Here is a 14,396-nt window from a genome sequence, read left to right on the forward strand (position 1 = left end):
GAGTTTAGCTTTAAGTATATGAGTAGTTCTGTTAAAATCAGGGAGGTTTCATAGTTTCATAGTTGCCAGGGTCAGAAAGGACCTGAGCAGATCATCAAGTCCAACCCCCTGCCATGGCAGGAAAGAGTACTGGGGTCAAACGACCCCAGCGAGGTGTTCATGCAACCTCCTCTTAAAGACCCCCAGGGTAGGAGCCAGCACCACTTCTCTTGGAAATTGGTTCCAGATCCTAGCCACTCTGACAGTGAAATAGCGCCTCCTGATATCTAGCCTAAATCTAGCCTCTGCCAGCTTGTGACCATTATTTCTTCTCACTCCTGGTAGTGCTTGGGGGAACTGGGACTCCCCCAATGCCTGTTGGTCCCCTCTGACTAGTTTGCAAATGATCACTAGATCCCACTAGAGCCTTCTCTTGTGGAGGCTGAACAGGTTCAGGTCCCTTAACCTCTCCTCGTAGGGCCTGCCCTGCTGACTCCTGATCATGTGGGTGGCCCTCCTCTGGACCCTTTTCATGTTGTCCACATCCCTCCTGAAGTGCAGCGCCCAGAACTGGATGCAGTACTCCAACTGCGACCTGACCAGTGTCGCATAGAGGGGGAGGATCACCTCCTTGGACCTGCTTGAGATGCATCTGTGGATGCATGACAAGGTATGGTTGGCTTTCCTGACCGCTTCCCCACGCTGTCGGCCCATGTTCATTTTGGCATCGATAATGACTCCAAGATCCTTTTCTGCCTCTGTTCCCCAACCTGTAGGTATGCTGCTGGTTCTTCCTCCCCAGGCACAGTACCTTGCACTTGTCAGTGTTGAAACCCATCCTGTTCTCATCGGCCCACCCCTGTAACCTGTCTAGGTCTGATTACAGCCTATTCCTCCCTTCTAGCGTGCCCGCTTCTCCCCACATCTTAGTGTAATCTGCAAGTTTGAACAGGGTGCTTTTTACACCCCTGTCCAAGTCACTGATGAAGATGTTGAACAGTGCAGGCCCAAGGACTGAGCCCTGGGGGACCCCACTGCCCACATCCCTCCAGGTCAAAAATGACCCATCCACCACCACTCTCTGGGCGCGGCCCTCTAGCCAGTAAGTGACCCATTTGACTGTGTAGGTGTCGATGCCACAGTCCCCTAGTTTTTGAATGAGAATGGGGTGAGAGTGTCAAAGGCCTTCCTAAAGTCCAGAAAGACTGTCGACTGCTACACCTGCGTCTAAGGATTTTGCAACCTGGTCATAGAAGGCCACCAGGTTGGTCTGACAGGACCTGCCTCTAATGAACCCGTGTTGGTTACCCCTAAGCATAATTTTTACCCCTAAGCACCCCTGCTAGCCCCTCACGTACATATGTCAGGATAACTCTCTCAAGAAGCTTACCTAGGACCGAGGGTAAGACTGACTGGCCTATAGTTTCCTGGGTCCTCCTTCCTCCCTTTTTTGAAAATGGGAACCACATTGGCCCTTTTCCAAACCTCTGGCACCTTGCCAGAGCAACATGAGTGCTCATAAAGCCATGCCAGGGGTCCAGCAAGGACCTCTGCTAATTCCCTCAGCACTGTGGGGTGGAGATCATCAGGACCTGCTGATTTAAATACGACCAGTCCCTCCAGAAGTTCCCTCACTGACCCTAGGCCTGGGTGCACCTCCCCTAGGACTATCGGGGATCCCAGTGAGGGGGATGACCTGGTCCCTGCTCAGAAAAATGGAGGCAAAGAAATTGTTAAGTAGGTTAGATTTGTTGTCTGGTGCGATGAACAGATTTCCTAGCGTGTCCTGCAGAGGTCCCATGTTACCCAGTACATTCTTTTTACCCCTTATTTATTTAAAAAAGTACTTCTTGTTATCCTTGATCTGGGTAGCTAGTCCCAGTTCCATCTCCACCTTGGCCTTCCTGACCGCCCCCTACAGCCCCGAGCAACTGAGGTATAGTCCTCCCTGGTGATGGCCTCTCCCTTCCATTGGGTGTATGCCTCCTTTTTAGCTAGGAGATGTTCCCGTATGATTTTGGTGAGCCATGGGGGCTTTTGTGCCGTCTTGCCTCCTTCGATCTGCATTGGGATTACCTCCCTTTGGGCTTGGAGGATCATCTCCTTAAGGAACAACCACTCTTCCTGGACACCCGACCCCCCTCCCTTCCAGGACCTCAGTGCCTCCCTGACTATTCTCTTTACCTCATTGAAATCCACCCTCCTGAACTCCAGGGCTGCTGCCTTGCTGCAGGCTTTTGCCACCTTGCGCTGGATGGTGAATTCCAGCAGGCAATGATCACCGTCGCCCAGGTGGTCAAGCACCCGCAGACCCCTCACCAGGTCGTCGCCCATGGCCAGGATCAGATCCAACAAGGTGTCTCCTCTGGTGGGGCTGTGCACCTCCTGGGTTAGATGGAGGTCCTGTATCTCAGCTAGGAACCTACGTGAGCAGTCAAACCTGGCTGACTGGTCTTCCCAGCAGATGTCTGGAAAGTTCAGGTCACCCATGATGACCACATCCTTTGACCTAACTACCTCCATGAGCTGACTTAAGAATTCCCGGTCTAGCTTATCCCCTTGGTTGGGTGGTCTGTAGTAGACCCCCACCGTTAAGTCCCTTTCCCCTCAACTTCCTTGTATTCTAACCCAGAGCACTTCAGTGTGCCCCTCCTCTGACCCAGTGCCACTTGTTGAGGATATGTATTTCTCCTTGACGTAGAGCGCCGCACCCCCACATCTCCTCCCTGCCCTGTACAGCCTATAGCCCTTGATATTCACCGCCCACTTGTGCATTGGGTCCCACCACATTTCGGTGAGCCCCACTATGTCTGGGTTGGTGTTAGCTAGCTGGAGGGTGAGTTCCTCCTGCTTGTTCCCCATACTATGAGCATTAGTGTAGAGGCATTTGAGGCCTCCTGAAGATGCATGCACCGCCCCCTAATCTCAGTACTACCTGGGCCCCTGTTGCTTACCTGGGTATTTGTTCTGCTCATTGTATGTTTGTTCTACAGGTTGCCCGCATGAGTATGTTATGCTTATAAGGGTGGAGCTTGTAAGAGTGGGAATGAAGCTTTAACATAAATTATTTTGGTTAAACATAATGTATATAACTATAATCATAGTTAGGGAGGAATAAAGGTAAAATATCAAACTTTTCAATAAAAATATTTGGCCAGCAGTCACGTGTCTAGGATCCAGAGTTATTAATTTTTGGCTTGCTTCTGCCCCAGGTACTGTTATGTAACTAGCCCTGATCATAATTCAGGAACTTACTTAAGCAACCAGGAGGATGTCTTTCAGTGACCAAAGAGAAGTAGTTAACGCTGTTAGTCTGAACTTAGACAGAAGGCAGGGCATTGAGGTACCTTATTCAGAGAAATATGAGCTTTTGTAGGCAATAGCATAATTTGTCAGATACTTTGAATGGAATTGCAGAGAGCAGGGGTGCTAAATAGAAAGGAATAAAGTCATTTAAATACAAAGTATAGAGAAAGGGGGGGAGGTAAGAGAGGCACTGCTGAGAAAGGACAAGGTAGGTAGAAGAGATCAAAAGGTTTAAACAAAGCAGTTAGCCTACTGAGGGATGTAAATGTTATAAAAGCTAGCCCAGGTAATGGGATAAGAATCCATAGTCTCTTTTGAGACTGAACTTAATACAATCCAGTCTGTGGATGATTCCTTCTTCTACAATTTTGTGTTCAAGTCAGATTTTAAATTCCTGTTGTGTAAGAAAAGCTACTCTAAGGTCAGTGATGGAATGTCTAGGGAGTTTAAAGTGTTCTGCCACAGGCTTTTCTGTCTTTCTGTAAATGGTATCAGATCAGTGTCCATTCATTCTTTCATATAGGGATTATCCCATGTGTCTCATGTAGACAGTCATTGTTGGTAGTGTCTTGATTTGAGGATGATCTCTACCCTGGTTCATTGATGGGTCTTGAGGTGACTTGAGACTAATCCTTAAGCTGCAGATCCATCTGCATAAGTTACAGGTCTTTCTGTAAGAGAGCCAGCTGCAGGGTGGGATTCCTCTTCTTTTCTTTCCTCTGCTCTCTCCTTTGCTTCAAGGACAAGATATTTTACCTTGAAACAAGCTGCCACTTGGTTGAGACTGCAGCTGTGGCACTGTTGGGGTTAGCTGGCTGCCAGCTTCTCCCGACTTTTCATGTCAGCATCCATTTTCTTGAGGTATGCCTTCAAAGTGTCCGCGTAGCATTTCCTCTGGTCACCATGAGCTGTCAGGCCATTACTAAGCTGGAAGTAGAGCACTTGTTTTGACAGTTGAGTCGGGCATCTACACATAATGTCCGGTGGAGTGAAGTTGGTGCTTGAAGATCACTGACTCAGTGATGGTAACACAGGCTTTAGCAGGGATGCTGGTGTTTGTATGGTGATCTTCCCATTTATATGGAGGATTTTTTTAAGGTATCATTGGTGATACCTCTCCAAACTCTTGAGATGATGATGGTAGGTCACCCACACTTCATATCCATGGAGGAGGGTGGGGATGATGACTGTAGACCTGGATCTTGGAGATCACGATGAATAAAGACATGCCAAACAATTGTCTAAAGGAGGCACTTGCACACTGAATGCTATACTGCATCTCTTTATCAATGGACACTCTGTGAGAGAGGTGGCTACTGAGCTAGGAAAAGTGCTCAACTACCTCTAGGGTCTTTCCCTCAATGGTAATTTGGGGAGGGGGGTTGCATTCATGGTCTGGGACAGGCTGATAGAATACTTTAGTCTTCTTGATGTTGAGAGAGAGGCCCAAAATTCAGTAGGCTTCTCCGAAGATATCCAGTACCACCTGGAGGTTTTCCTCACTATGCAAGGATGATACAATCCTTGGTGAAGGTCAAGGATGGTTGTTCTGACTACTTTGGCCTTTTAGAGAAAATGTCCCAGGTGGAAAAGCTCTCCATCCCTTTGGTACTCAGTGTCAATTCCAGAAGGAAGGCGGTCCTTAATGAGAACCAAGATAATTGTCAAAAAATGGAGAACAGGGTTGGGGTGATGACTCATCCTTTCTTGACATCAGTTCGGATGACACATTGATCTGTCTCCAATCTGCTATGAAGAATGGTCACAGTTGTCTGATCATGGAGAAGCCTCAGGAACTTGGTGTACTTTTCAGAACATTCAGATCTGGCCAGTACTTTTCACAAGGCTTTGCAATTGATGGAATCAAAGACCTTAGTAAGGTAAATGAAGGCCATATACAGGTCCTGATGGTTGTTCCCGATACATTTCTTGGATCTGGTGAGCAACAAAGATCATGCCAATTGCCCCATGGGATGGTCTGAAAATACACTGAGATTCCAGCAGGACTTCCTCAGCAAAAGGTAGAATATTTTTCAGGAGGATGCAGGAGAGGATTTTCCCAGCTGTGGAAAGGTGTGTGATACCTCAACAGTTCCCACACAGACCTATCTCCGTTCTTGAAGAAAGTCATGATGTTGGCATTCCTTAGGTCAATGAGAATCTTTTCATTGTTTCAAATTTGGGGAATAAATTTGTGGCCTCTCCAAACCAGTTCTTTGCCACCAGACTTACAGATTTCAGCAGGTATGCCATCTGGTCCAGTAAACTTGTTGTTCTTGGTTTCCTTGATGGCACACCACACTCCTTCTAGGATAGGAGCGTTGGTGAGGGATCCCCTTTCAGGGTTTTGGGGGATGGACTTAATGGTGGTATCCATTATGGTCAACTCACAGTTCAGGAACGCCTCAAAGAGCTCTTTCTGTCTAGCTTAGATAGATTTGTCATCTTTGAGGAGCATCAAGCCATCCTGCAATCACAGAAAAGTAGGACTGTGGGAAGTTGGGCCATAGATGGCTTTCATTGCCTGGCAAAACCTATGTATGTCTTGGTTGTCAGCATAGAACTGGATCTCCTCGGCTTTATCTTGCCACTACTGATTTTTGATTTTTCGGACACTACTTTGAGCTTCAGCTTTTGAGGAGCTGATGCATCTCCTCCTTCTGTTTAGATAAGGTATCATCTTGCCAAGCAGAATGAGCCTTTCTTTTCCAGTTAAGAAAGGCTTTGATCTCTGTGTCATTCTCATCAAAGCAGTCTTGGTGTTGACAGATGGTATAGCCAATGGATTCAGCACAGGCCATATGGATGGTGGTCTTAAACCCCTTCCAGAGTTCTTCAATATTACCTTAATTTGCAGACAGGGCAGAGAGCTTTTCATGGAGACTCTGCTGGAGATCCTTACAGACCTTTTGATGTTGACAGTCCTTCACATTGCTTTTAGCTGTTTTCAGTGTTTTGCAACAAACTAAATGTTCATAATAGATCTGATAAGACAATGTTCCATCCAGCAGTCATCCATTCCCTTCATGGGTTGTGTGATATAGACATCCATTCAATCATGAGCTCTAACAGTAACATAGTCAAGGAGGTGCCAGTGCTTAAAGTGAAAGTGTCTCCAGGTGATCTTGTTTTTGTCATTCTGTCTGAAGACGGTGTTCGTGATGACAATACCATGCTCTGTGCATTGGCTCAGGAGAAAGATACTGTTGGAGTTGGCTTTCACTATTCCTTCCTTCCCAGTGATGCCACTTGAGAGTTCCAGGTCCTGTCTGACTGATGTTGAAATAAAAGGAATATTATAAGCAAGTGATAGATATATGGCATTGATAGAGGATAATTTGTGCTGTTTGGTCCAGAGTTGATGTGGTCTTTGAGAGTAGGAGGGCACAGCTGGCATCAGGATCCATTACAAGGTCTGGTAGTTTGGTGAGAATAGGTAGTGTATTGCTGAAGAGATGTCATTGGGGGGTTTTCTGTAAGCCAGGACAGGCTTATCCCACAAGACTTCCTTGAGATGGCCCTGATTTTTTTAGGAAGTGTTGGAGGTCATTACTGACGTGTCCACAGTGTACAAGATGAGGGTTGTAGGTGACAACCAGAGGGATTCTCATTACAGGGTTGGTATTACTGTAGGTCAGAGCAGGATCCAAGTCTGGCTGTTCTTATATGAGCTGTGGTTTTGGAATTGTATTGTAAGTGCAGGAATGCTTGCTCCACGCACCTAAGGTGTGTATCCTGATTGATGGGATCAGAGCAGACATGGTTGTAATGCAGAGCTTGACTTTAGATGGTGATGTGCTTAGGATAAAAGCTGGTGGTCTGAAGATAGTTGTGGCAGTTGAGTGGTTTCTGATAAAATATGGTGAAGTGACCATTGCAAAATTTCACAGTGGTGTCCAAGAAATATATAGCTTGTGTGGAATATTCAAAAGTTCCTCTACACTTTGGCTGCTATAATGTGTTAATCATGACATAAATAGCAAGGAATACCCAGGCACCCAATTTAAGGTGTCATAAAATGGCAAACCAGCCATAAAATGTTCTAGGTATAATGTAGAACTTTTTTTGGATAGTGTGTATATCATATTAAATTGAACATGTGGCATGTCTACATGTAGGCTCTCCAGGTCTGATGTCCAACAATTAGCTGGTTGTTGGCATCAGCCTTGAACAGCTTCAGTCTCCAACCTGTGTCAATAATAGGTACCAACCCCCAGGGCAGTCAGGTTCTCCAGCTGGGCCTGGGACTGCTCTGTGGGGACAGGCGGGGGAGAGGGAGGGGAACGAGAAGCTGAAACTCCTGGCAGGTGGAGCCAAAGGGCCAGAGCTGCTGGGTGTAAGGTTTAAAGTCCCAGTTAGGGAAGCCCTTTCGCTTTTACCACCAGGGCTTAGAATCATTTGGTTGTTGGCCCCAGCCCAGATAGCCCTTTGTCTTGAACCAGATTTGGGACTGCCCAAGCCAGGGCCAAAATCAGCTGTTAGTTGACCTGGACAGTCCTGGTGAACCTGATCTGCTACTGTCAGGGGTTGGGGCTGATAGTCGGCTGATTGTTGGCCCCAGCCCCAGGACAGTCCTGGGTCATGCTGAGATGTGGGCATCCAACTTTCAACTTGCTGGTGCAGGGGATCATGATCCCTAGATCCCCCTGCAATAGCAAATAGAATGGGCAAGATTGCAGTCTGATCCCTGATTCTACAATCTCGCCATTCTACGATCCATGCATGTATGGCATAGCAGGAGGTGCAGTTTTTGGGACTGTGGATCAGATCCCATGGCGCTTTTAACCTGAATATGTGCCAGAGGTCCAGGAGTTAGTTTGATCAAGTTAAGAAGAATGGGCCATAAGTAGTTTTACAAATAGCAACAAATAATGTAAACATGCTGTTTAAAATAGAGCTTTCCTCACTGTTTATTTCTTCTAATCCAGCTTTTTATTTAAAAAGAAAAGCAGCACAAGTGATAGTTTGTGAATGGGGAGTAACATTTTCATTTAAGTTTTGTAGTTAAATTCTCTTTAAACATAGCGTTAAAATTGTTTGCCCAAACTATTTCAAATTGTTTGCCCAACCTATATTTCAAAAACAAAGATTCCAATTGTGTGTGCCAGCAGCAGGCTATTTTAACTAATGCAATTAATTGGCAAAAACTTTCCAAGTAAAATATGTTGTCTCAAATGCAAGAACCCCTGTATTATCCCTATCTAACATTTTTAAGTTGTACAACTTAACATATGACTTTCTGTTTTTTAGTATGGGATGCAGCTATATCAGAATTACATGCACCCGTATCAAGGCAGAAGTAGCTTCAACTCTCTGAATATATCTCCTACGGTATGTACTGAAATAACTCACTGAGTTAATTTACTTCAATACAATGGTGGAAGTGTCTGTTCCAAGGACCTGATCCTGAAAACATAACATTTGTGCCCATGCTTAATTTAAAAGCATATGGGTGCTTGTTGTCTTTATGAACTGTAGTCAGGTTCCTCCCCTTACATTGCAGCCAGAAGTGGAGACAGTTATTTTTGGTTCCTTCTCCAGCCTTCCCTTCCCTTCTGTTTTGGTATCAAGTTGAGCATTGTTTTCAGTAGAGAAGCTAGCCTTAAAGCTTAATCGATACCAGTATTAAGTAATGTACCATTTATACAAAATTATGACATTGGTAAAACCAGTGCATCAGATGGTCCTGAATAAAGACAAAAATAAATATTCAAATGAGACTGAATATGCAAACCATTTTTAGTATATGATGCAGAGTCCTGAATAATTCACAATGATATGAACCACATATATCCTGCCTTTCCTATAGCTGCGCATCTTACTTTGTTCTTGTTTGAAAAATTATTAGCAGGCTTTAATTCATTGACTAGATTCTTGGCTCAGAATATCACCCCAGGATCAGAAATCAATTAGTAACAATTTATCTAGTAATTACTGTGAACGTGTGTGTCACAGACCCATCTGTGAGATTACCCAGAGCCTCAAGTTTCTTCCTGCTGTCCTGCTGCTTGTACCAAGGAACAGACCAAGGTTTGCCCTTATATAATTCCTCATCTTCACAAGCCTTAGCTCCACTGCCCTTATATCTGACCTCAGGGCTGCAGCAGGGGAATCTTTGCAGCTCTAGGTGGATTCTTCTTGTGGTGTGAAAGAAATTTTGGGTCTCCCTTTTTGTAGAATGAGTTAGCCTGGATTATCACTTGCCCAGGGAGCACTCTTTACTATAGTAAAGAGACAAAACAACAAAAGGATTTATTATGTAGAAGAAAAGGATTCTGTAAGAAGAACTTAGCACAAGCTTGCAAATGGAACTAAAAAACCAGGAAAGTTTTGTACCCTCTCATCAGACTATCATCTAATCCTTCAGAGATCAGCCTTCCTGCTGATCCTGCCAGCCCTGGCTGGGGGGAACTGGACTTCTCCAAAGCCCAGGAGAATCTAAAGACCCCAGTCACCTCACAGGTAGCCCCCTTTCCCTTTCATCAGTAAAGTCCCAGTTCCTCATGAGTCCCAGAATTTTCTGGAAATTTATTTCTTGCTAGGGACCCTTAGCATTCCTCTACCTAATAGGCTATTTTACTTAAATATCTTTGTAGTTGTTTTTCCGATTACAAGCAGATAAAAAGTTGGGTGACTGTGCTATCAGTGGCCCCTTCTCTTTGTGATTGGGAGTAGTAGTTGTCCTTGTCCCAGAACACAATGGCAACAGATATTTAACGGTTTCACTAAGGATGCATTCCTCATTTCGTTTGACTAAACCATGTTCAAAATCATGAAGGTTATATACAGTGTAACATTATCCATACAGAGATAAGTGACATACATTGATGCAGCAGAACATGATTTTTTTCAACAAGACCCCACATACATATCAGTACATCAAACCCGAGAAAAATCTATATGACACTCCATGAACTCTCCAAGATTTGGCGGGGTTTGCAGGAGCCCCTTCCCTTTGTTAGCGTTGACTGCCAACATGCTACGTATTTTTGAGCACTCTTCCACTTCTTTCTGTTTCTGTTCAAGAAATGTAGGTGTGGTTGTAACCAAAGAAGGAGGGAAACTTTTTAAGGCAAGAGATTTTTTTTATTAGTAGGCTTTAATTGCACAGGGAAATTTCTTTTGTTTTGATGTCCCTTCAATTTACAGAAGGGTAGCTGTTTTCATTTATTTCTATCTCAGTGCCTAGTGCCTGGAATAGTGTTTGGGATAGTGTTTTTACTATCTTTGAGTCTTTCATGTACATAAATCCATATTTACTCCATAACTGGAAATGTTGATAACCATTATTTCCTGTTTACAAACCTGACCTTCAGTTAGGAATATTTTTACAAGAATTGTCACCTATGTGCTACTGTGTCAGTGCTGTTTCATAACAGCCAGGAATTTAACAGAAAACACTCAAGCAGATCTTACAAGCGTGCAAATTAACAGTGTGGAATCTCCCTTAGCAGATCTGTAGAAAGTTTAGAAGTTTAGGTTGTGGACCCTAATGTAAATTTACATGCTTCAACTAGTTATCAGTATTGGGAGAATTCAAATGGTGGTGTACAGAAAACAAACCTGAAAACCAAAGAGTCCCAATTTATTTTCCTTTTTGACCAAGCTTTAAAATTCAGGTCAAGATGACTAGAACTGTGAATGTTGTTGCCCAAACCAAAGTAAGTTTTCTTATAGAACAATTTTAAAAAATGACTGCTTCAACTATACTACTTTCTGTCAGAATCACTGCTTTAAAAGATGGGGGGGGGAGGGGGGAGCTTAGGGTGGCGTGGTGAGGAAAAAACATTGAATTTTTTTTTCTTCATTGCAGAGAAGTATTTCAGAAAATTCTCTAGTCGCAATGGACTTCTCAGGACATAGAAGCAGAGTTATAGAAAATCCAACAGAAGCACTTTCTGTTGCAGTTGAAGAAGGGTTAGCATGGCGGGTATGAAGACTTTCGGTTTTTGAAAGCATTTCATCTATTATTGCTTAAAAAAAAAAAAAAGCTTGAAACCATGTTTTGTTTTCTTTTCAACTCAGAGAAAAGGGTGTTTACGACTCAACGCACACGGTAGTCCTTCTGCCTCTCAAACTGCCACACCAAATATTGGTATGTGTGAATTAATGTGCAGCCCCAGGAGAGATACAGTGATGTGTGTGATATAACAATATTCTGAAAACAAAGATCATTAAACATTTATTATTTCTCCAGCTATACACAGATCACAGCCATGGTTTCACCATAAGATCTCGAGGGATGAAGCTCAGCGACTTATTTTGCAGCAGGGGCTTATAGATGGGTAGGTGGATTAACTTTACTTTCTGGGACATGGTTATGATCAGAAAAGTACCCATAGGAATATGGGTGAACTCAAGAGTTATCTGCATAATGGAAATAAACATGCTTATTGTGTTGTGTTGGCAATGAGCTGAATTCTGGTTTTGCTTTAGGAATGAAATAGCCATCTCAGGCTTTCACCCTCTAATTGGATGGACTGCTGTTAAGAAAAAATCAGTGGGTGCTCTTTATTGGCACAGTAGCCTCTGTGTGCCCTGTCCATTGCATGATCAGGACCAAAAACCTAACTCTGGTATCTCTTACTCATAGTAGCATGATGTCAGAGAGTACCTCTTAGCTTTCATGTGCAGTAGTAAATTTGTTAAGGCTAGGATTCTGAAAATACATTTTGGCTTGCAAAGTGAACAGAAATGACATGGAAGGCATTGCTAGGAAGTACATTTTTGAAATTTAGAATGCTTTGCTCTTCTAATGATAATTGCTAATTTCAAAGCTAGATTCTTTTGCAATATTTTAAATATTTTCTCAGAAAAATTACCAAGATAGTGTATAACTTACTTCATATTTTTCCCAACCTTTATATTTTATCACTTCTAATTTTTCTCTCTTGCACACTGGCAATTTTTGTTTGAGTTTAGGTCTTCCTCAGTTCCATAAATATTCTGGTTAATTTCCCCCTCCCCACTCTTGATATTGTATTAGCTGGTCCTCCAGATAGGAGCCATTACTATTCACTGAACCCATTACATTGGGCCTCCACTTGAAATCCTTTTACTTTGAATAGCCTAGTGATGCTGGAATGCTTTTTTCTATGTCTGTCAAAAAAAGGCTGTGCAAAATAGTCATCTCAGGGAATTGAAAATATTTCTGTTGTGGTGCTCTGAAACTCAACCAGCCCTAAAAACAAGAACCCTTACCCTCCCCACTTTTAATTCTCTTTTCCACAACGATATTGCAGTTGGTTTAAGAAGGGAACATCTGATTTGTATTACTGCACCTATCGGGTAATGTTTCTGAGGTACTCCCATCTCTAGGGTTTGTAATAGTGTTCCATATTCAGTTGAAAGAACCAAAATACACAGTCCGTTTTTAAAAGCAGAAACAAATAAAAGCCATTGAACAAGAGCACACGACCTGGGAAAGTCAGTATCTTGTTAACGTTAAGTGTATAATGCTAGTTAGTAGATGATATTATTGGGTCTACACAGAAATGTGCATTGTGGTTTGTTGGAATTGATTTTGTTAAATAGGCTGTGAATTGAATTGACAGAACTGAATTGGACTGAATTGAAAATTTATATATGTAAGATGGTGACAGCATAGATATGCATGCCCAAATGGCAAAGAAAATAGTAGTAGTAATTGGCACAAAAGTCTTTGTAGATACATATATTAAAAAATGTAACAAATGTTTCTTTTTTTTTTTTTTGGTGGGCTGAAAGAACTAATTCTCTCAGAATAAATTTTAGCTGAGATTGAGATTTTCTGTCTGTATTGGACAAAAATCTGCATTATTTGTTCAAAGCCTTTACTAATAGGTACTGCTTAAAAGGGGGTAGAGCATGGACTCCAAGGCATTAGAACCACTGTGCGATACAAACAGATTATGGGCTTGTGGACTAAAATGTGCTCATTCTTGTTTATAAAAGAGAGACCTAAAAGTGCTTGTAGGTAAAGGAATTGCAGGAGACTGGTAATAATTCTATCATTTGAAAAACCAGCTGGACCTAATTGCAGATAGCAACACTTTTTTTAAGCATTTGGAAGAAATGTTGCTTTGTTTTGGATCTGCAATAAGTTTTAGTAACAATATCGGCTTTAATGGAAGGCAGAAGTTTATACTACCAGATTGTGACATTGATATTTGATCTTCAGTAGCTATTAAAAGGCTTTTAAATTGATAAATGGCTGACAGCTAGGATAGAACAGTGGTAGGCTTCTTTTGGGTGGATGGCATAATGTCATGGACAAAGAGGCCAGGTCAAAGTGCAGCTATTCAAACAGGCAGCGTCTTGCAAATCTAGGGTTATTTGGACTATGACACCTGAATTAAGTGCAGGAATTAATATTTTAAAATAGAAGAGTCCTATGTACACAGCAAGGAAAAGAATAAGCACTACAAACTCCTAAAACATCCACAATAAAAGTTTTGGATTTGAAGAAATCAAGACCCCGAAGTGGATAATGCACGGGAAATATAGAAACAAGGTTAGAAAGGGATTTAACAAATTTAAAAAGAATACTGTAATAAAGAATGGGGCCCAAAGAACAGAAAGAAAGATGAAATGAGCAGGCCTTACAATGAATTTTAAAACAAACCAGTGAATGTGAACATCTTAGCTAAATGAGTCCAGATCCACAAGGTTCTTCTGGCATCGTCACCTCGAGAGGTTTCCTGGTACCCTTTGAAGTCAAGTGAATTGTTCACTCAAGGCATGTAATATGAATTAGGTGTAGCAATGTTATGTTTCCCTCTGTCACCCTTACAGAGTCAGCCTTGCTGTGCTGGGGCTCTTCGTCTTTATGATAAGTGTGTCAAAGATAAAGCCCAAAGGCCAGATCCAGCCTCTGGTGCTACCTCATCCAGTCCTCTGGTGTTGGCCCAAGGTCTTGAGTGGACCCACATGCTGGGTCTGGGACATGCACTGCACTCGGCTCCCACTCCAGGACATGCCAGTCCAGACCCCCACCTGCATGCTGGATGCAACTCCCACTCTGGCCAATTTGCAGATGACCCTACTCTGATCAGTCCAAGGTGGGCATTGTGTGCAGCATAAATCCCAGAGTAGGTATTGTGTGTGGCACAGTGCTGAACTGGCCAGAGTGC

The 14,396-nt window shown here is 43.1% G+C and overlaps 1 protein-coding gene across 3 annotated transcripts in view; it reads left to right on the top strand.

Annotated features, from left to right (window-relative positions):
- GRB14 (growth factor receptor bound protein 14) overlaps window positions 1-14,396 on the top strand; it is a 143,113-nt gene that overhangs the window by 113,940 nt on the left and 14,777 nt on the right. For all 3 annotated transcript variants that reach the window (XM_059727331.1, XM_059727332.1, XM_014599378.3), the window contains 4 exons: window positions 8,536-8,616; window positions 11,099-11,215; window positions 11,311-11,380; window positions 11,483-11,570. In XM_059727331.1, the coding sequence (XP_059583314.1) occupies window positions 8,536-8,616; window positions 11,099-11,215; window positions 11,311-11,380; window positions 11,483-11,570 (356 nt within the window). The remainder of the gene's footprint in view (window positions 1-8,535; window positions 8,617-11,098; window positions 11,216-11,310; window positions 11,381-11,482; window positions 11,571-14,396) is intronic.

The sequence above is a fragment of the Alligator mississippiensis genome, chromosome 4 (assembly GCF_030867095.1).
Source record: "Alligator mississippiensis isolate rAllMis1 chromosome 4, rAllMis1, whole genome shotgun sequence".
NCBI classification, from domain to species: domain Eukaryota; kingdom Metazoa; phylum Chordata; order Crocodylia; family Alligatoridae; genus Alligator; species Alligator mississippiensis.